General features: G+C 40.2%; 1 protein-coding gene across 2 annotated transcripts in view; it reads right to left on the bottom strand.

The window, feature by feature from the left end:
• Nucleotides 1–2,613: 2,613 nt before the first annotated feature.
• LOC146476342 (putative serine/threonine-protein kinase drkB) overlaps nucleotides 2,614–23,333 on the bottom strand; it is a 214,446-nt gene continuing 193,726 nt past the window's right edge. Inside the window, exons 2-5 of one of the 2 annotated variants that reach the window (XM_085114902.1) lie at nucleotides 12,639–12,908; nucleotides 10,030–10,243; nucleotides 4,036–5,501; nucleotides 2,614–3,153 (exon numbers count right to left, since the gene is read on the bottom strand). In XM_085114902.1, coding sequence (XP_084971028.1) covers nucleotides 2,950–3,153; nucleotides 4,036–5,501; nucleotides 10,030–10,243; nucleotides 12,639–12,908 — 2,154 coding nt within the window. In that variant the 3' untranslated portion in view covers nucleotides 2,614–2,949. The remainder of the gene's footprint in view (nucleotides 3,154–4,035; nucleotides 5,502–10,029; nucleotides 10,244–12,638; nucleotides 12,909–23,333) is intronic. The other variant, XM_085114903.1, reaches the window with a different exon arrangement.

The raw sequence follows: 23,333 nt of genomic DNA, 5'->3' as shown, positions 1-23,333 counted from the left end.
ATTAATGCTGTTCATAAACCAACAGCATTCTCTTTTGGGAATGTAATGGTTTTCCCGTATTATATGAAACTTTGTTTGTACTTTGTTTAAACAAATTCATAACTCCCAGGAAAAAAAAAAGTTATGACATCGCGAGACATCGGGAGGTGTTCTTGTCTTAGACTTCTCAATGCTTTAACTGTAGTTTCCTTTCGAAGTTTACCTATTTGTTTGTTGCGGGTGAGATGATTTGTCTTTATTCTATTCGGTTGTGAGAACTACTTACTCACTCGTCTTATTTAGCTTGAGATCTGATCATGACAATAAATGCTATTATTGCCCACTTATGACAGCTTTGATTGACAACAAAATTTCAGCTACTTGTATACAGCTATTTCAATTAACGTTGTCGGATTAAAATCAAGCTAAAAGACAATACCGCAATGTTTTGTGGGATTATTTTTTATGAATAATTTCATCAAAATCATCCCTGCACGTGCAGGTCATTGTACTGCTAATTACAACCTATTGTTTTCTCCAGGCATGACTGATTTTGATGAATTTATTCATAAAAATCCCACGTAAACTTTCGGTCTTGTCTTTTAACTTCAGGCTTTGAACCGACAACGTTAACTGAAATAGCTGTATAAATGTCGTATTTCCTCGAACAAAGCCGGGGCGATTTTTTTCACACCAAAAGAGGGCAATTATTCGAGCAAAAGCGATTATTCGAGGGAGACGATTATTTCAAATATTGCTCTCTAGAATTTGTGTTCTACATATTTTGTTTTATTATTAAACCGATCAGGATATAATCGCATCAAATAAACTGAAAATAGGCTTTTAAAGTGTTTTAAATTTGGTTCCTTGATTAATTTTCAATGTCAATATGATATTCTTGGCGTCAGAGCTTGAATCGTCACTGATCAGTTTTGCTGGATAAAAAAAAGGATATGCTGAGAGGGGTGGGGTGAGGGCGATTATTCGAGAGAGGCGATTATTTGAAATATTTTCGTCAAGGGGAGCGATTCCTGGAAGGAGGCGAGTACTCGAAGGACGGGTACTCTTTTAGAACACTTTATTTCATAAAACTCCGGCCTTCAAGTTCTTTCCGCGTTAGGGAGTCATACATGTAAATGGCATATATACAATAAAAAATTACTGCTAAATAAACCTTCGCATTTACAACTAAACGTATGTAAGATCCTAGTCTATTATTCACTGTAACTTTCTATGAAGGTATGTCGTGGTGAATAAATAAATAAACAAATAAATAAATAAATAAATAAAACGGTTTGTGTTTTCCAGCCTTAAAGATTAACAACATGTACTGTTTTCATTACGAGCACTTGCTGGCTTGGCAACTGCAGCCCTGCACCAGGTTTGAAATCGTGTCTACGAATGGCTTTTTCCGTTTGACTTTAACTTCTGATGTATCAAGTCCGAACTGGCTTCACAGATGTTCCGTAACATTAACACTGAAAGTGAGCCAAGCTTGGTGTTAATGACTAGCTCACAAATGTTGTAGGAGTCATATATTATCGGATGTGAATGCTGCTATTGGTTGGTGCTGCACAATACAAGAAAACTAGCTAGCTTTACAAAGCGCGTCACTCTAAGTAAGAAAGTTCGGTGGGAAAAATTCCATAACTTTTGCGTGGAACTCGTTTATAGCAACACGCTCAAATAGTTCATTTCAAGAGTGAGCAAAATAATTATTTCCAAGTCTAATATTAAACAAAAACTAGAGAATTAGTCTCTGTTTTGCCAGCTTTCTACAATGTGTGATCATTGGTTTTTTGTTTTTTTGATTTTTTTTTTAACTCGTAAAGAAACTCCTCGTAAAGAAACTCGTATTACAAGTAAAAAGACAAATATGTTCGCCACTGGCTACGTGAAAATTGGCGAGGGAGAAAGGGAAAGCTTGCATGAAACAAATATGCTGTTAAACATTTTAGTTATCAGACAAAATGATGAATAATAAAAAAACAGCAACACATCCGGTTAGGTCTGAATTAAAGGTCTGGATGTTTCCCGAGATACGTACGTTTGCAATATTTGTCACGGTGCGTCACGCAATCTCGGTTTGATTTTACGATTTTGTCAGATTTTGAGCGCTCTTCCACAGAGTACAATTAACTTTCCCCAGAAAAATTTTTATTTTAGTTGAAAGCCCATTTCCTCCTTACTTCACTTTTACAGTTTCATTGGATTTGTGATAAAGGTAGTAGGATAAATTATGTTTTCAATTTGGCAAGCGATTTCTATAGAGTTACGGGTCCCTTTTATTCTGGTCGGTCTCAGTGTTACAAACTCGATCGATCTTGATGGGAATTAAAAGACAAAACCTTAAAAGGTTGTAGAACAAGCTGATAACAAATAGATGTCTTCTAGCTTTATCAGAAGGGCAAGTGGGTTGCTTCAAAATGACTGATTTTTCAGGCCGAATTTTCTCGTGTCTGGCTATGAAATCAATCTTGGTCATTTTCTGCCAAATCAAAAAGTTATTTCACAAATGAACCACACAGCAATGAATAACTCAATATGGACTACCAATAGCCAAAGTTTCAGCTATTTTCAAAATTTGAAAGTTTGCCGCACAATGTTCGATTTTTGTGGGCACGCGCTCTTAAGTTACGTACTAACTGTGAGGATCCTTCTTCTATTCCATCCCCATTTAGTCAACTTTACTCTACCACATTATTTTCAAACACTTCGGCTACAATTGCCTTTAAATGTCCTAAATCTGTATAAGAAAAACATTCTGTGACTTACAAGAAAACTACTGGAAAATAATTAAACATACTAGACATATCCATAGCCTATAAAAATTGCTACCTAAAAGCTACTGTTTTCACGTGAGTAAAAAATACAGACTACTAAAGACTATGAATTTTTTTTTTCTATTTACTATTCTCAAATAATTGGAAAACAGAGATTAAAGAGACTTACATGCCATTTCATATTTTATTATGTTTCAGTTAATTGCTCCAGTTCTTGAACAATCTCTTCCATATTTGGTCTCTGTGCAGGTTCTGTCTTCAGGCACCTCCGTACCAGGCCTCTAAGCACACGGTTCGTCACCATTAAGAGTTGCTCTTCACGCCTTTCAGGGTCTGGCATTTCCCCGATGCACATTTCACAGAGAAGAACACCGAAGCTGTAAACATCAACCTATAAAAACAAAGAATAACCTTATTATAAGTATCGAAGTATTTATACATCTGTCGTCAATTTTTAAAAAAAATTATGACATTTTTACTGCATACTAATGCTACTTGTCATTGAAAGGAAGTAAAAGCGTTGTGCGGTAAAAATCACGAGGCTGTCAAATGCCACGGGGAAGACTAATACCCAGGGCCTCGGGAAGGACAATGAGGAAAATGCCCCCACCAATGCCCGGGGGGATTGACGCTGATGGAATAGCCCATTTCTGAATAGACCCTACTCCAAAATGGCGGCAACAGATTTGAATGATTTAAAATTAAACTGAATGCAAAACTGATACCAGCACTGGAAAGGCTAGGGCACCATTACTTTAGTAACCTTGCAAAGTTTCAGCATATTAGGTGTTACACCAGCTTAGGAAATGTGAGATGAAATTTGACAAATTTACAGACATTTGTATGACTGGGGGTATACGTCATACCCCCAGTCATACAAACGTCTGTAAATTTTTTAACTTACATTTTCTCAGCTGATATTACACCTGATATGCTGAAACTTTGCAGGGTAACTAAAGTAAAAGTGTTCATTCTAGTGCTGGTATACGTTTTCAATTTTTTATCTTATGTGAATTTTCGGCCACCATTTTGAAGAAGAGTCTATTGCTTTGAACCTCATTACGAAAGCGAGCCTAAGCACAAAGCTTTTGATGTGAAAATTAGTTTTGCTTGCATATGAATGAAAACTGATTTTCATAATAAAAATTACGTACGAAGCCTCGCTTTCATAATGAGCTTCAAAGCAACTGGAAAAAAGGGCCTATTACATGTAACTAATGTGCCGGTATAAAGGCATTTTCAGTGCATTTTTAACTCAATAAATTGTACTTACCATGGCTGTCTGACTTGAAGAAAGTGCTTCAGGTGCGCTGTAAATCGGAGCTCCAGGAGCCACTGTCATAGTCTGCTGAATGAAATTAGCAGTGCCATAATCTGAAACCTTAGCTCTCCACTGGTCACCCTGTCGCCATAGCAACACATTAGCACTGCTTACATCTCGGTGAATAATAGGAGAGGGCTTCTTCTGATGAAGATAGTTCAGTGCTCGGGCTACATCCAGAGAAATGACAGTGATTTCTGTTTCAGAGAGTTCACGCTGCTCTAACAACGCTCGTAAACTTCTTTCCATGAGCTCGGTGACAAACAAAGGGCTTCCCTCGTCATTTGTTGCTCCAATGAATTGCAACAAGCAAGGATGGCGGCATCTTGAAGCAATGTTCATTTCTCTCTCAAACAAGCGTCTGTTATGACGAGACAAAATTAACTCATGAATCTGTTTCACCGCTATACTACAGCCGCAGTATGTTCCCTCGTTAACGCTTCCCCAACCTCCCCTCCCAAGGCACTTGTCTGTCACTTGAATTTCGTGGCGGGAAATGACCCAGTCACATGTTTCTTGTTGACGCTGTTGGTTCAATGTTTGCCGAGCTGCTGTAAGACTCAGCTCTAGTTCATTCAGCTCCTGTTCTTTTGCTCCCAGCTGTCTCTCTAAGGTGGAAACGCGTTGCTGTATGTTAGCCACTTCTTCATCTTTTTCTCTAATTTGCCCTTCACAGTTTGCAAGCCGCTCCTCCATCTCTACCCGTTCTCTTAGTGAATTTTCTTGTTGTTGTTCTTTTTCTCTCAGCTGCTCATGTAGGCTGGCCTCTCTCAAGTCTCTCTCTTGCAATTGTTCTTGGCAATTTGTCAGCCGCTGTTCCATCTCTGCCCGTTCTCTTAGTGAATTTTCTTGTTGTTGTTCTTTTTCTCTCAGCTGCTCATGTAGGCTGGCCTCTCTCAAGTCTCTCTCTTGCAATTGTTCTTGGCAATTTGTCAGCCGCTCCTCCATCTCTGCCCGTTCTCTTTGTGAATTTTCATGTTGTTGTTCTTTTTCTCTCAGCTGCTCATGTAGGCTGGCCTCTCTCAAGTCTCTCTCTTGTAAATGTTCCTGGCAATTTGTCAGCCGCTCCTCCATCTCTGCCCGTTCTCTTAGTGAATTTTCTTGTTGTTGTCCCTTTACTCTTAGCTGCTCATGTAAGCTGGCCTCTCTCAAGCCTTGCTCCCTCAGCCGCTGTTCCATCTCTGTCAGATGCCTTTGTGAGTTTTCTTGTTCTTGCTCCTTTGCTCTTAGCTGCTCAAGCAAACTGGCCTCTCGCAAAGCTCTTTCTCGCAACTGTTCTTGGCAATTTCCCAATTCTCTTTGTATGCTATCTCTTTGTTCTTCCGTCTGTCTTAGCTGTCGGATCAAGTTGGCTTCACGTTCTTCTTTTCCTCGTAACTGTTCTTGCTGTTTTCCCCCAGCATGGCTTGTTGAGGTTTCTGAGAAATTGAAAAGTATAAACTCAAAAGATGTTTATCGCAGTTCAATCAATTTTGAGTGAGGTATTACCTCTTTGTTACAAGTTAAAAGTTAAAATCCAGTTATTAATAATAATAATAATTAAAGTTAATAGCAATGGATCACAAGTTCTTCAAGTGAATACCTTGTGATCCTTTGTTAATATGCTAATTTGTAGAGACTGTAGAGCATAGAAATCAAATCTTCGCATTAATTTGTCTACTTTGCCTTGAGAATGGTGTCACGATGACGCCGAAACGTCGGCTAATTATAATAATAAATGTTATTTAACCAGGGTGACCTCCTCAGCATAAAATGCTGATATCAATATAATAAGGACTCTAAAAAAAGACGATAAGAGCCTAAAATGCCTAAATACAACCACTAACTTTAAAATAGAAATGCCAAACCATCAGACGCTTACAGTCTTAAGAATTTTACATGAGAATACAACAAAACAATCAATATTGGGGGCTTTTGAATACTGAAAGGAACAAACCGAAAATAGAAACAAAGGAAAAATACTTGTACTTGTCTCCTAACCCGACAGGATGAGCCAAAAACAACTAGGTGACAACATAGATTTCTTTTTTTGAAATAAACAAGAACACCTTGCTGGGACTTAAACGTACTTAGTCTAGTACTTGGATAAAAAGAGATTATGGACATTCTAATATTTGTATTTAAATGAGAATTTTTCCTTATTTGATGCGAGCAAATAAGATGTTGAATTACCCCTGTAAATCGTGAAGGTTCTTTTCATTCTTGTCGCATTCTATTGATGAAACTTTGTCGCGCTCAAATAAATTAAAATTTCCTATCAGGAGTCGAAATTTAGACATTCCGATTACTAGTACCACTGAGCTACAGGAGACTTGTGGGAGCGAAGGCCATTAAACTAGGTTCATGGGACAAACATCCTGCATACTCCTAGGATTGGAATGTCAATGTGTTGCATATGCGCAATGGAAACAATGCGATGGAATCTGTTAAGCCAGATATGGGAGGAGCACTCAGATTTTTTTTTCGAGTATACCTGTCATATACTGATTTATACATCATTCTCATTTATTCACCAGGCTTAACATATTCTTATTCTTACTAGTTAGCATTTACATATGAAAAGCAGTGAGGTTTGTACCCGGGGTTTGTATCAAAACAAGAACACCCTGAGCCTCGCTTCCAATCCGAGGTCAGGTCACTAAGCACACAACTGTAAAATGGCCTACTGAAGATACACCACACAACCAGCAATCACTTCTGATTCATCAGCTAAGGGACTGTCTTGACTTTCTTCGATGGCCGCTATTTTGCTTAGATTATGCAGTGCCCAAAGGCATGCTGGTCATAGTTAAAACTAACTTGCTGCGCAGAGTCAACTTACACGAGGGGATGTGTTTTTGCTCCCACTCTACAGGCGTTCAAGATGGCCACCTCTCCTGCAGTTACATCCTTGCAGGCTCCTGCCCACCCTATAGACTATAAAGCCTGTTCCCTGTTCCTGTGTATACACCTGAATTTAAGCTATCTAGCTGTATTACTTTAAGACTTAAGACATGTCCCCGCCGCATTTTCCTGTGTGTGAGATCGATGCGATTTTTGTCTCTGCTATATGTCCTTGCTACAAGTCCCTCCTGGACGTCAATTAGGGTGCATAGCACACGATTTTGTCGTTGCTACAAGTCTCGGTGACATGTCCTTGCAACATGTCCCCTCGAGTTCGGGCAACTTAAATTTCTAACAATAGTTAGAGGAAACAGAGGCGGTCACATTACCAAAATAATTACAGTCGACTCCCGATAACTCGAACCTTCAAGGGAAATTGAAAAAGGTTCGAGTTATCGGGAGTTCGAGTTATCGAGGGTAAAATTATATATAAAATGACCTGAAAGGAAAAGAAAATTGGTTCGAGTTAGCGGGAGGTTCGAGTTAGCGAGGGTTCGAGTTATCGGGAGTCGACTGTAACTATAGTTAACATTGTCTTAATCCAAGGCTAGCTATAGTTAACGGGTAGATGCGACCGCAACCAATTTAATTGTAATTGTTTTCACAGAAATTTAACAAGTTGTCCCGGACAGCTTTGTGCGTCAATTTCTGTCAAAATTGTCGCCGGCAAAAAAAATCCATTCTTATGTTTTCCGCAATTGCGATCTGGGCCTAACTGAGTAAATGTGATGAAGGAGAAATTCTTTCTAAGTTCTTAAATGCTGTACTTTGAGCAACTGATGTTTCTTCGTCTAACAGCAAAAAAGGGCACTTACAAAGTTTGTATTTCTTTGACGTGGCACATGAAGATGCACTTCTGTTTGTCGCCATAAGGTCTCGCAGGACCCTTGCTCTCCATATCTATGTACAGTCGACTCCCGATAACTCGAACCTTCAAGGGAAATTGAAAAAGGTTCGAGTTATCGGGAGTTCGAGTTATCGAGGGTAAAATTATATATAAAATGACCTGAAAGGAAAAGAAAATTGGTTCGAGTTAGCGGGAGGTTCGAGTTAGCGAGGGTTCGAGTTATCGGGAGTCGACTGTATGTATTTATTTGAAAGAGTAATTTAACAAATGTTGCCGACTGATTCCGACAATACACGAAATATTCATGACAATATTTTTTGCCGTTTTAAATAGTTTATTCAATGCATTCTGTTTCGGCGTGTTAGTAGCTACGCATTTGCATGTAATGAAATTTTGACGTACAAATTAAGAGCTCCTTGTGTATCTCAGAAACTTATAAAATTTACGTTTGAAAGTTTGTTTCATACGGTATTTTTGGACGGGTAGTTAATCTTTTTTCTCTTTGACAGTAATTCCACTGCTTTTGCTTTAAACAGGAAAAGGGGTACACGTGCACTGGATTGTTATAAATTATCATAATTATATTCACAGCTTCCGAAGAAGCATAATGTTAAATATATTCTTGAAGAAATTCATCAGGCTAGATAACTGAACAATCTATTTAAATGTTCTTACAACATAGCCAGTCTTATATTAAAGTCTTATTTATGCTGACAGTTTCGATGACTGTCAGCCATCTTTATCAAAACTTGGAAAGCATGAAAAGTGTCAGAAGCCTTAAATAGGCTTTTGAAGGTGTTGATTATTGCGATAAATGCGCAAAGTCACTCATTAAACGCCCGCTCCCCCAACCCCCCCCCCCCCCCCCCCTGGTTTGGGGGTGGAGATCACTTGTGTCCATATTGTTATGGACACAATTAATATAATATATTGTTGACTCGTATAACATAATATATTGTTGACTCGTATGACCGTCGGAGACGGAAAATCGGCATATTTCCGCTCTAAGTTTTGGTCGCGGATACAAAATTTCAGGGCATGATACACGAGGGAGGCAAAGTTAGATGATTGTATGTTCCATATATCCTGATAGTAGCGTATTTAAAATTAGTTATTGTGACTTGGTCGCACGCGTTCTTGCGCTTGACGCAGGTTACATGTATTTGCTTCGGGTTCTGATTTTTACATTGTGTTGTCAGTATTGCGTCTGTTGTGATTGGTTAGAGTAATTCCTTGTGTTCTAGTAGCTATATAGCTAATGCACGGTAATGCACGATGCGCCAGCAAAATAACAACCATGATGTAATTATATTATCTGTCAACATCCCCAGCAATTTTCAGCGCAATAGTGATTGATTCAGGAGTAAATACCCAGCACAGAAGGTTGGCATCTTAATTTATTCATAGGCAAGGGTCCTGCGTGACCTTAGGAAAATTTCTGGGGTAGTTGTTTTCTTCTAGAGCTTCAAATCCCTGAGGTTTGAAGGTCAATTTCGCTCAAACTTGATAGGGATATTGGCAGACGATGAAATTACACTGTGATGGTCATTTTACAGGCGGGATCGCGCTTTGTTGTGACATTTTGAGCTTCCAAAATTAGAATAGCTGCAAAGTAGTTTGTGTCCAATCACTAAGCTTGAGAAGCGTCCTTAGTTACAGGATCCAAATACCTAATGGTAAATCATAACATCTTTTGTGATGTGAAGGTAGCAGATTTTGCAATTTCAAGACTCATCAAAAGTTATTGGCTACTTAAGGAGTAAAACTGTGGAATTTAGACTTTGAAACGTTCTATCCGTTTTTTAATGGTTTTTCCACAATTAGATCACGATAAATTACCCCCCCCCCCCCCCCCCCCCGTGTATCATTGTTCGATCAGTATTCTATATCCGCGACGAAAGCTTGGACACAATATATTGCAGCTTTTTCCGTCTGCGAAAATCGTGTAAGTCAATAATGTATTCAAAATTGTGCCCATTGAGTCAAAGCTGTGAATATAATTATGATAATACGCTATATTTTGGTGCGCATAAACGTCCTGTAATTGCAGTCCAGGGAAAAAGAGATTTTTATTCTGAATTGCTTGTCAAAAATGCCGGTTTTGAAACAACGAGCTCTGAAACGTAAATAAATACACCCATAATGAGAGCAGGGATCCTGCGCGACTGTAACGGGTCAAAACTATTTTATATAAATGAATTTTAAAGGTAGTTTACCTGATGAGCAAGCAGCATAACTTAAAGATTTTTCTCGAGGTTTATCCTCCTCAACATTCTCAACTCTCTCAGATGTCCTTGTACTTCTAGCATTCTCATCAAAGTCTTCCTCTGGTATAACAGCTTCAATGGGTACAAAAAGTGCAAAATCTATTTTACAAACAAAAACTTGTCTACCATGAAGCTTGCCAGTGCCACGTCCATCCCTTGTGTCCTGTTTAACAAATACACGTAAACACACAATGTAAGCCTACACTGTACTGCACATGTATTAAGACATGGCTTGGAACTTTATTTGACTCTTTGGGAGGCGGTAGGTAGAACTGATCTAACACAGACACTGAAGGTGTCCACAAACTGCAGAAGTTGGCCTGTTTTTAAAATTGCAAAATAAACTGGTCATTTTTCAGACAGCAAGTCTTGCACTAAGGCTTCTTTAAAAGGGTATTCAAACTTCATATACAGTACAGCTAAAGAGTAAGTTACCATTTGCGTCTCGTTTCGCACGCTACACGAAATCGCATCGTACAAGATTCACTGAAGCGGAAATTATGGCATAATATACAAGCGATTTATTCTCAGATCTTGAGAATCCTTCTCACGGTAAACACAGCTTTCTGCAATTACTCAACATTTTCATCAACATGCAAATTACCCAGTTATCCCCACAAATGATTGGTTGGACACCATCTCCTAAGCCCCATCAACTACGGGTTCCATCTCAACTTTCATTTGCCAAATTCACTGGGATTCTAAAACCAGGTCTTGGTATTTTCAATCTTTTCCTGTTGTTGTTGTTGTTATTGTTGTCATTACTAAAAGTAATCAAAGACTACAGGGGTGCGTTCGACCCCTTGCATTGAGCAAATTAAGCAATGGTGAACCCCTTCCAATTTAATTTGACGTAATTCGTTGTAATCTTTATTGTTATATTCTTTTATGCAGCTTTTCTTTATTGGAAAAATCCTCATCTTTACAAAATACTTGAAGTTTTCTTCTGAAATTAATACCCGCTGTTCAACCGGAGCGCTAAGGTAGTTTGTGAGACACCTGCTTTGAAAGAAAGAAATACAGTGTAGTCACCACGCAATTCCTTCGGCAAACCAAAATGCTGAGACAAAAAATGCATACAAAAGTTAACACGCAGAGAAAAGACTAAATTTTGAGTATTACGGAGATTAATTTTCTGCTTTCCCTCTGAAGCTCCCAGTTTACATCGGTTACCAATAACACGCGACCTGCTGGCTTCATACAAGTCCGATAAAGTTGCGTTTTGGTGGACATCAATCAAAGAAAAACTGGCAAAATTATTTTGAATTCTGACAAGTATTCAAGGCAATATGGCAAGAAACTGAGAATTTTACCCACTAAGAGTGAGAAAAGTTTCATTAAAAATGATTTTCCGAGTTGTAGTCGTAGGCATGCTAAGATAGAACCTGCTCTGACCAAGCAGTCCCTAGGGGCAAGTACATGTAGTCCCGAACAGAAAAATAACACCGGTCCCTAATTTACGAGGTTTCAGCGTAGGGCGAAAGCGGTGTTTACAAAGACGACAATTCCAAGTTACATGTAACATTGTGATATAATAACTACTGCATGTACATGTAGATTGAGAACAGATTCCTAAATTAAAGGAAAATATATAATTCGCAGAATATGTAAAACTTGGGGGAAGGGAGGAGAGAGAGACATACATGGAGAAGCATGCTTGAATGGCATTGCCAAGTAGGACGTAACATGTGGTTAGTTTATACCTCTTACTAACTGAGTTCGAGGTCCGTACTGTAAGTTATGGACCGAGTTTTTTCCCTTTGATTTTCAGGCGACGCTGAATGCTTCTTTGAAAACTTGAAAGGCTGTCTGGCTCGTACTCACCACCATTTTGTTTACGGACATCTTTGAAAAATTTTCCAAGCAGTTTGTCAAAAGCATCAGCAGGTACGTTTTTCACATTAAAGCTTCCGTTGCTCTGCTCCTTACAAAATGTTTCAAATTTTTTCCATTTGTAATTTGTTTTCTTCACCATGTTTTCAGATTTTTCAGAGGAAATAAAATCGTCTAATTCTTGACTCGAGCCCGTCTTGCTCGGCTTGCTCGTCCTTCGCCATTTGTCGCTGCCCTTGCTCTAAAAGCTCAAGGAAGTCAATTTGGAAGTTTGGCATACTTTCTTCGGGTTTCTGTTGTTTTTCTCTGTTTGTTCGCAACTCTTTTAAGTGTCAAATTTTTCTTCACAGGACATCTTGGCAGCAAAATGTTGCACCAAATTTTCAAATTTAGCGGGCCGGACAGCGGGCCGTACTGACAAATACAGCCCGCAAAATTGACCAATCAGAGTGCGCGTACTAAGTGAGAGATATAATAATTACCAATAACAACAGACAAAGCTGACAAAACACAAGACTGCCGTAGCAACACAATAAATACAAAATAAGTTAATAATAGTAATCAACTTACCAGTTACAAGAGAACAATTGTCCACATTTTGCCATTACGATGTTTATCTTGGCCAGTGTAATGGCACTTCCCCTTATAGGGTAATTACCTTCTAAGAATGTCATGTAGGCTTCATTATTTACTGCTGTATATTTGTTTAAATCTTGTTAACTTACCAGTTCCAAGCCAACAGTTGTGCGCAGTTTTCCATTCCAACCTCTATAATTCCCAATAAAACGTACAGATCCCCTCAAAAGGCCACTGTCTTCTGAGAATGCCACAGCTCTTTGGTCAATTTTAAGAAGCTTAACACCCTGAGCACTGATTTGTTCAGTATACCTTGGTGTTAGTTTATCAAGTGAAACAAACACACCAGAGTCTGCTGGACAAGTAAAATATCGCTTGTTTCTAAAAGTTCCATCTGTTGTCCCTTCGCATGGGTTGTCCTAAAAAAAAAACGGAGATTGAAAAACTTAGTTAGCTTTATATTCCCTCAAGTACGTTGACTGACTGACTGACTGACTCGTAAAAACGCACATTCATATTAAACAATAAAAAAGTCAAATCTTCTATGGCTGGGGGGGAGGCTCATTGTGCCCCCCCCCCCCCCCCCATAACTTTGAAAGTATAAAAGCTATGACAGTGAGACTTCGAGGATAGATAGTGCATTTAAAGATGTCCCCTTTGAGATCCGCAATGCAAAGTGATGACGTCACATCACGTGGTAATAAGGTCATGATTGCCAAATGGCGGCCATCTTGGATTTCTGGATTTTTCCAAAAGTTCAGGAACACACCAAAATTGAACGAAAAGTATTATGAGCTTAAAACATAAAAATTATGGGAAGAAAGTGATTTTTCTTCATTTTAAAAAGGGATTATCTACAGTCGAACCTTTTTATAACAGCCCAGTATTAAGCGGCCACCCTCTATTAAGCGGTCAGTTTTCAAAGTCCCGATTGTTCGCTCATACAAACGCTGTATTTGTTACCTGTATTAGGCGGCCACCTCTATTAAGCGGCCGCGGCTACCCTGTAGCAGACCTATGTTTGTCTTTCTTTGTTATTTTTACCTGTATTAAGCGGCTACCCTAGAATGGAAACTAAGCCAAATGTTATTTTATGCTGTATTTTACTGTGTTTAAAATGCGATCCAGCCTGTAAGCTGATACTCGGCTGTTTAATATCGTTAACGCTTTTCAGACGTCCGCAATGTGCTGAAGTACAGTACCATATCACAAACGCTAAAAAAGTTTGTTTTGAATATGCTTCACTCTTTAGCAAGAAATTCCTCTTTACTTAGTTTGTTCTTCAGCCATGTGACAATATTTGAACATTGAGCGTAACAACTATGAAATGACGGAATGAGATATTTTGTTGTGAACTGTAAGTCAAAGAAATAGAGCACTGCATACCGTAGAAAAGTAGAGGACAATTTATTTCATGGTACTTTTACACAATGTTACGTACTATATTATACCGTTAAGTTACAAATTGGCACTAAACTTTGTTTAAAGTATTGATTGCTTGAAAGAGTGTTGATTGTCCTATTGTTTCCTTGCGTGAAGTGTTTTTGTATGACACGCCATTAAAATTGACGTTAGACAACGCCCAGTTGGTATTTTTAGTGATCCTGTATCAAGCGGCCAGCTCCTCAAGTCCCGAGGGTGGCCGTAATATACAGGTTCGACTGTATTTTCTGAAAAAGAAACTGCCTGATATAATCTGTTGACCTTTGTTTTGAGTTATATCTCACACTGAGACGGACCTCTAAGAACCACGATTGCCGTTTGAAGCTACAGGTTGGAGAAGCTTCAAGCCAAAAAACGCCGAAACTTCGAGCAGCAGACTAGCAGACCTTGAATCGCTTTAACTTCGATTACTTTCACGATTTTGTACCAAACTACTCGTTCTGAAGAAGCTTAGGCATTTTCCCTCCATATTATTGTAAGAAATCAGTACTTATTAGGTGCTCCAGCTCCAAAAGAACGACTGGATGCTCTTCAATCCGAGTTGAAATAAAGTTTTACTACTACTCCTACTACTTTGTTAAATACTTGTTTCCATATCTCAAAGTGCCCTTGGACAGCTAGCCTAAATAGCACTCCGGTTAATCTCGCTTTATTTGTGTAACTTCTTTTTCTATCTTAAAATTTGAAGGGGGGGAGGGCAGTTTGAGATATGGAAACAAGTGCTTAATTACTACTTTATGCCACCACCATTTTTGTTTAGTTATCAGGTAAAGTGACGTCACATACGCTTATCACGTGATGCTTTGGCTGCGCATGGCAGCTACACTTTTGGACTCAAAATAGCGCTGTTTTGAACAGGAGATAACAGCGTTTGGAAAACTTCATGCAAGTTTTAAGTTTATAATCAGTTTTTGTATATATCAAACTGCAAAATAGAGAAGAAAACTTTATTGTGTCATATACACTTAAAGCGACCTAGAAGGCTCATCACTGAAAGCAATGACGAATATTAAATTAAGTTTGTATATTTCTGACTCAACCTTGTGCATTTGTTGACTGTTTCTTCCCACCGATCAACCTTGCAAGGACGATTTTGCCATTTACTTGAGTTTCGACATGCCAGACGAGCTGTTCATTAAAGACGTTAATTTTCCAGGTGTTAAAAACCACGAAGCATTAAACCAGTCCACTTTGTTAAACTATTTCTTTCCTCACTAAAAGATTTTCGTAGAATCAAAGCTACTTTTTTTCGAGAGAAGTCACGTGTTGAATGGAAAATGAAAGTTGGCTTTTTTAACAATTTTGACAGTTCCTGTCACGCTTGATAAATTTTTAGCTAAAAGTATAATCTGATTGGTTCAATTAAAAGTAAGTCAAACTGTATTATGAAAGGTATTTGTCATCGTGGTTTAAAATAATAGATGAGTTAATCGTTTGTCTCACGATTGAGTCACAAAGATGTGGATCGCGACGTTTCAAACTGATTCCTGTAATGGCTTATCCCAACTTTTAGTTTGAAAAATCCTTTTCAATCGCGCGGAAACACTTGTTGTTAGGCCCTCAACCAGGGCCGAGTAATAAATCTTTTAATTACCAAGCTTGCCCGGGACCGTACTGGGAGAATATCGTCCCTTGGTCTTTTTGTGTGGGCCTTGCTTCGCTCGATCCGTACTGTAAGGACCTCAAGCCAATATTCTCCCAGTACGGCCCTCGCGCTTGGTCAATATATGTCAGTTCTATGTAATGCAGCCTTTTTTAGGAGACTTTGCGAGGGCTACACCTTTTTTCTTAAATGCATCTATATGTTTTAATAGTGCACATAATGATGATGATAATAATAATAATAATTATTATAAAAATAATAATAATAATAATAATAATAAGTAATACTGTACATAATAATAATAACAACGCTGATGATGATGATGAACTGGGAGGTGTTTCCATGAATACAGCCAAGAGCATAAAGATACTGCTTGGAGAAAGACAAGGAAAGTCAATACTAAGAAGAATGCAGAAAAGTAAGCTATCACATACTCTCAACATTGCCAGATCTTTTAAAGTTCTCATGTCACCCGAACCAGCTATTTGATCTGGTTTTTTTAATCCATAATAAGAGACCTACTTCGCATAATTTAAAAATGTTGAGGAAAGGCATAGGGGACTTGAAACTTTTATATACATTTTAGTCAAATCTTAACATACTGTAGCTTAGATTTTATCGTTGTAAATCATGTCCAGTATTTCTTTTTTTTTCTTCAGACTTAAGATATAGACCACAGGCCATGCTAAGCACCCTGGGTGGCTATTAATGCATCATAGCGCATATGAAAGTTTTTTTTACTGTCATAATAATAATAAAAATAATAATAATAACTAGTAATAATCGTAGATAAGAGAGTGCGTTCGATGTCACCAACCCAGGCCAATCTCAAACCCAGGCCCTCTCTCTTTGTGATGTCATCCGCCCCTGCAAAAAAATATGTGGGGGATGTCAGATATGCGTCCCAAGATCCATCGAACCATCCACGACAAGTCCCATAAAATCTCGACTCAAATCCGTTTTAGGAAGAGTTCTTCCTACGTCGAAGGCAATAATAATAATAATAATAATAATAATAATAATAATAATAATAATAATAATAATAATGTTTTTGACGATTTCTTGGCTTTCTTGTGCTTACTCCACCGAGTCGTATTTCGGGCAAATTACTCATCCTCTGGGTCAGCGGTCGCACGCAACGCCAACGACAGAGCGGGCATTTAATGTACAATTCTTCACCTCCGCACCTCCATTTAAGATCCAAAACTTTTCTCATAAGTGATTGAACACATGTTCTACTCCCGCATGGATGAGCTTTCGATGATAGTGGATTACAATCATGCGTGTAACATCGTGTCCATGATCTAGGATGATGGGGTGCTTGGCTTCCCAGGGTAGTTCTGCCTGGTCAATTCTTCCGCCAACACGTAGGGCTCCGTGCACCAACTGTGGATCAAGACTTACTGCCAGACTGGTGCGTGGAACAGGGCCTCTTTTGGACAACGATTCTTCCTTAGCTGGGAAGCGTTTTCTCTGTGCCCACTTGATCCAGTACAACTCAGCTCCTTTCAGATCTTCAACAGTCAAGGCTCCTGACTTACATTGCTCTTTATTTTGCAGGTTGTAACAGAAGCGCAAGATCCAGGCTGTCACGCAGAGAAGCTTTATCCAAGTAATAGAGGCGGTAAGATCAACAAGTGGTGGGACTGACACCTGCTCAACCCTGAGCACTTTCCTCTTCAGTTCAGCTTCAGCTACCAGCGGTGCAGACATCGGCACATCATCAATGGGCCATTCTAATTAGTCAGACTTGAAGAATTCTGAACCTTGGATCCATGGTGATCCTGCCTGAATGTGGCTTGCAGAAGCTCCTCTTGTTGCGAGGTCTGCAACATTCAGTTTTGTGCGCACATGATGCCACTGCGTAGGATCACTCTCAGTCAGCACCTTGGCTACTCGCTTGGTCACAAACGGACTGAAGGTTCTGGGTTCTCCATAAATCCACCAGAGTGCTGTGGTAGAGTCTGACAAATACTTGACATCACACATGCTCAAATCCAGCTGCTCACAAACGGTCTTTGCAAGGCGCACAGCTAGCTGACAACCCATCAGCTCTCCTTGCAGGATAGAAATCATCTTCAGAGGCATGAGACCAGTCTTAGCCATAAGCAGATGACACACAGTCTCTCCATCAGTGGATGTGACGCGCATTTAGGCAGCTGCAGCACATGCGACTTCCGAGGCATCACAGAAGAAAACTAACTGCTTTTCCCATATCTCCCCTGGCTGACGGTAGATGTAACGTGAGACAGTGAAGGACTTCAGGGCTGTTATCTCCTCCCCCCACTTTGCCCATTCAGCAGTCATATCTGCTGGCAGCAGGTTGTCCCAACCTAAACCACGAGACCATGTGCGTTGCAGCATGACTTTTGCATGCATGACGAACAGACTTGCCCATCCCAAGGGGTCGTACAACCCGGCCAATTGCTTGAGAATACCGCTTCGTATTTTGTGCTGGTGGACGATCAATGTGAGGTAGTGCGAGCCCCAGGCTGTCTGACTTCGGATCCCACCTGATACCTAGAGCTCTGCCAGACGGTAGCTCTCCCGACTCTAGGCAGTTATTAGGAACGGCTCGTTCTGCTTCCGTTACTGTAGCTAAAACGTCTTGTGAAGAGATCCACTTGCGCATAGGAAACCCTCCCTTGGCCATAAGAGCTGTGACGTCCTCGCATAAGGTCACTGCTTCTGTTTCACTCCCACAAGATGTGTTCAAGTCGTCGACGAAAATGCCATGCCTAACCACCGCGGCTGCGGCAGGCCATTTCTCCTGGTTGTCTTTTGTGGTTTGTCTCACAGCAAAGTTTGCTTCACAAGGTGATGACTTGTCTCAAAACACTAGGCAGTTCATCTAGTAGACGTCAGGGGGTCATTTAGCGTCCATGTCATGCCATAGATATCGGTGATACCTGCAGTCCTCTGGTCTCACGCGCACGCAACAGGACATGTCAGAAACGTCTCCTGAGAGTGCGACATACTTCTCACAGAATCTCAGCAGGATACCTGGTAGGTCCTTATGGAGGCTTGGTCCCATCTCAAGGCAATCATTGAGGCAGATTCTGTCATGCTTCGAGGTGAAGTCAAACACAACTTGTGGTAATGGCTTGAGAGGTGAGATCACTGGGTAATGGGGTAGAAACCAACGTTCTCTGTCCATCAGACGTTCCTACTCTGACAGTCTGCACGCGAACCCCTTTCCCACGTATGCGTCAATAATTGCTTTCCTGTAGCCTTCAGCTAACTTCGGCTCTCACTGTAGATGACGCTCAATAGAATCTAACCGTTTCAGGGCAGTGTCATAGTTATCGGGCAACGGCGGTCTATTGGCCTTCCACAGGAGTCCCAGTTCATACCCAGACTCCACTAGGGGGCATGTCTTGCTGAGCATCTCCCTCACTCTCTGCTCACTGCGTGTGCATGACGGAGCTGTCTCCACTCGAACACCAAATGCGTCTATGTCCCAGGACTTGCGCAGTTGATGGCTGACATCATCCTCAGGTTCCATCACTTGCACGCGCAGGATACGCTTGCCCGGACCACTGGCAGTTGTTGAGACTGGACCAGCAATCATCCAACCTAGTGGCGTTAACTTGGCATATGGATTCGTGTGCTCCCTTCGTCTGACTTCCACCGGTGCCATAAAGGCTGCAGCAGCAAGACGCAGTAAAACATCCACTGTCCCGTCACCAAACGACTCACCTGGGACATCACGCAAATGCACATAGTGTTGCTTCACTTCCGGCCAGTTAATTGCCTCCACAGGCACACATATGTGACCTGATTGGGAAAAATGTAAACTAACAGATATCCATTTAAACGTTGAAAAAAATGGGAAGCCAACAGATAGTTAACGGTTTCTCAAATCGTTTAAATGGTTTCTTAAACCGTTTAAACGTATGAGCAAAATAATGAAATAGTTTGACTAAAATTATAAAACGGTTTTCTAAACCGTTGCGTAAAAACATTGAACAAAACGTTTAAACCAATAGAAACAAAAATAAACGAATAGTCGTTTGAATCATGGTTATTAACAGACAAACGTAAATTTCAACCGCTGAAGCGCACAATGTCGTGAAAATGAACAAGATTATTTTTTGCCCCATTAATTTCCAATCACCAAACACGAATTGTTTTAACAACGTCGTCGCTTTTACCTAACAGTAATATCATGGCGAGTTCAAGTTAAATTTAAAAGGAAATGATCTGCAGTAAAGAGTAAAGAATCACAAACATCATTAAAATTTACCTTCTTTATTGTTGTTCGCCTGAGAATGTATAAATCATATCAGTCCAGCGGAGACAGTACAGCGATCAAATAAATAGCTGGTTCAACAAGGCACAACTTTGCTTTAGTGAAACATACATTGCTAAAAAGAGCGGCTTAACTTTCCTTGATGTTTCCTTTTGGCTGGTGTCCTTTTAAGATGGTCCAACAAGAACTGAGAGACTGCGCAGACGACAATAATACTGAATAATTTCACGAAGCCATGTTCAACACACCATTTTAGCTCGGGTCGCCATGATCATAGCCTGGGAATACAGCCGCCTCTCATTCACTTCCGCTACTACGTGGGAAACATGAAGAGAGACGTCAGTAACAGGAGCGAATGAGAGGCGGCTGTATTCGCAGGCTACCATGATCAGCGGTTTCCATAGTGTGCCTGCCGCCAATTGGCTGTTTGTTGCCACGGTCATGGTCCAGGCATTCACATTTGCCTTTGTCACGGATGGTGCAAAGGGCAGGCGTACTCGCTGCGACTTGACGGTTGTAGTGACTCCTATAACGGCATCCACAGAAAGGTTCTGCTTGGGACCTTGAACGCCCAGCTGTGCAGCAAACTCGGTTCTTATCAGTGTTGTTTCACTGCCTGTATCCAGGAGTACTAATCCCATAATAATCTTCCCCAAGTTACTTACGAAAGGGACGGTCACAATTTTCAATGCAACTTTACTGGAACCCGTCAAGCTTCCCTGTGCTTTATTGCAACCGACTCCTTTATTCTCTGTCGGCAACTCTACGATCTGCGGTTCTTGCGGTTTCAGCCCCTCCTTAGGCTCAGTGGCATGCAGCAAATAGTGATGTCCCTTTCCACATGAACTAACACCACATCTTGACAACTGGCGACGCTGGTGACCATGTTTCAGGCAGCCGAAACAGACCTTTCTGGCTTTCACAATGTCCCAGCGTTTGTCTATGGTGGCCGCAAAGAATGTCGGGCATTTCACCTCAGAATGATCTCTTTCACACAGCGCACATTCTACAGGCAAAGAAGCAGAACTAGTGGCTGTGATCATAATTTGATATCTTTGCGGCTTTGACTGTGTCTGCACTGGGCCTCTATTAAAACTGCTCTTTGTGGGACTAAATGGCTGTTCGTTGAACTGCTTGCGCTTTCGCATTGTTTTGGCACGCACCTGGGCCCATTCAGCTAAACCACTGACATTCTCAGACACCTGTTCGTGCTCTATTTGTCGCACCCATTCAACCTTCTCCCTTGCCAGCAGAGCGGGATAATAAGTAGCTTGTGCCTATAATCGGGGCAGTCTAAGGCAAACACAGCTGCTTATAATGCGTCAGCAAATAGTTCAAATCCTTCTCGATCCTTTTCCTTAATCTGCCCAATTGGTTATGCAACACAGGTGTGCATCTATGACTTAACGGGGGTCCCCATCCATGTACCTATCAGTCGTGTGCAGTGCCCAAACCAGTCATCTGCGGCATAAGCGCTTTGGGATGTCCCAGTTTATGCGCAACACACAATCGTCAAGGCTAACACAGTGGACGCTTGATTAAGAAGGTGTGGGCTGTGGAGATGATGGAGCATCCACAGCAAATAGTTCAAATCCTTCTCGATCCTTTTCCTTAATCTGCCCAAGTCCGAGGAGAAGACAGGCAAGTACGATTTACGTGCGATTCGAGCTGAAGAAGCAGTACCCTGGCTATGAGGTTAAACAATGTAACATCATCATTGACGTGCTGGGGGGATGGTCAAGGGATGTAAACCTGACAATGAGGAAGCTCTTTGGCAGCAGGGGCTAAGACATACATGTATTGAGAAGGATGCAGAAGGCTACCATCTCGAGTTCTCACATAGTGAGGACTTTTAAAGCTACCATCACTTGGCTTCCCTGAAGGAATAGCACACATGTGGGAGCTCAATATAGTTTTAGTATTAGAGAGCTTTAGATTGTCTATAAGATTTTTATATTTTATCGCCAATGTCTTTTAACTCAGCAGTTTTCTTTTTATAGCTCCTTCAGATCGCATAGTGGTTCTATTTTAGCATCCATACATTTATCAACTGCACATAATAACAATAATAATCTTCTAATACAGTTTGGAGTTGAGATTGTATGGGACAACCAACGTTGATTCAGTGAATGAATGGATCTTGGGACGTGTATCTGGCATCCCCCACAGATTTTGTTTGCAGGGATGGATTGGCAAAGTAGAGAGAACCTGGGATCGAGATCATCGAATGCACTCTAATCTTTGATTATTACTAGTTATTACCAGTAATCAATTTCTACTTTCATCAACTTTTATACCACCTTCAGGTAGCTACCCAGAGGTATTGCATGAAGTGTCATAGCAAAAGAAAGAGAAAGCTTATTTCTACAAAGTCATTTCAGAAATGTCTTTCACTTAACAAGACCAAGCTTACGTAGAATTGTTCGCAAGTACTGTGAGTGCCAAAAAAACGAATATCCATTACCAAGCACACAGAACACAAAACTTACATGTACCTTTAGTCTGGAACTAAGAAGAAGAACAAGCCAACAAAAATAAAATAAATAAATAAAACAAAACAAAACAAAACAAAAACACACACACACATCCTCGTGTCCTTTCAGACTAGAGATGATTAATTTTAGTTACATCGTTTGCAAACCCCTGGACGTGGTAACATGATGTGTATTCCTTCCAATTCAAAGTGTTGTTTTGGTTATGATATATTTGATTGTATTTACAAACTGTAATAGGATGCTAAACAACTGTAATATAACTTTTAGCTGTATGTCCCGTTCCTGGCACCCCAGTGAAAGGCAGCAGGATTGGTAATAGTTTCCTGATATGATGGTCAGACTGTAGCTTTTAGATGCCAGCAAAATTATAAGCTTGTTGGCCTACTGGTTCTATGTTGCGTGGCTGGAAAGTGGAATAAGGATACACCAAAACTGGCTTCCAGTTTGCATTTGCAGTGGAATGTTTCCGCTACTTTAAAGTTCAACTTCACACTTTGAGTCAGTTTTCTGATGATGGCACTGGAAATACTGTCGAAATGTGTCAACATTAAAGAGAGGTGTTCTTCCTTTTAGATTTTAACCTTCTCAAGAGACCTTTGATACAACTGTATATCATACATGTAAAGGAATTGGTTCAAGTTTTAAGTTGTATGTTTATCCAGTTATGGACTGATGCACTTCGAAAACAAAGAGAACACTTTAGAACCTACTATAAAATAGTCAAGGCAAACTCTTAAGCTTCTCTAGTGCTTTCCAAACTTCCTATGTGCATCTATTTAATAATTATTTTTTTATGAGTGTGCACAGTATAGTGGATGCGAGATGGCAAATGGGACACCCAACCAGGCACATGGTGCCAATTTGGATATAATCATCCCATACAGTATCCAACAAGTGCTAGAAATGTTGCTAGATATCGCTGATTTCATTTTGCAAGAAGACCAGGACACAATTTAACCACGGCTTTTTACTGGAAATGATACAATGGCTGAGAACTCATAGCCATAAGCCAATCAAAATTCTTGAATATATAAATTATGATTGATCTATT

This window comes from Pavona decussata, unplaced genomic scaffold (genome assembly GCF_977016875.1).
Source record: "Pavona decussata unplaced genomic scaffold, jaPavDecu1.1 SCAFFOLD_78, whole genome shotgun sequence".
Taxonomy (NCBI): domain Eukaryota; kingdom Metazoa; phylum Cnidaria; class Anthozoa; order Scleractinia; family Agariciidae; genus Pavona; species Pavona decussata.
Note: the sequence above shows the minus strand (reverse complement) of the source record. Positions and strands in the feature narration are given on the sequence as shown.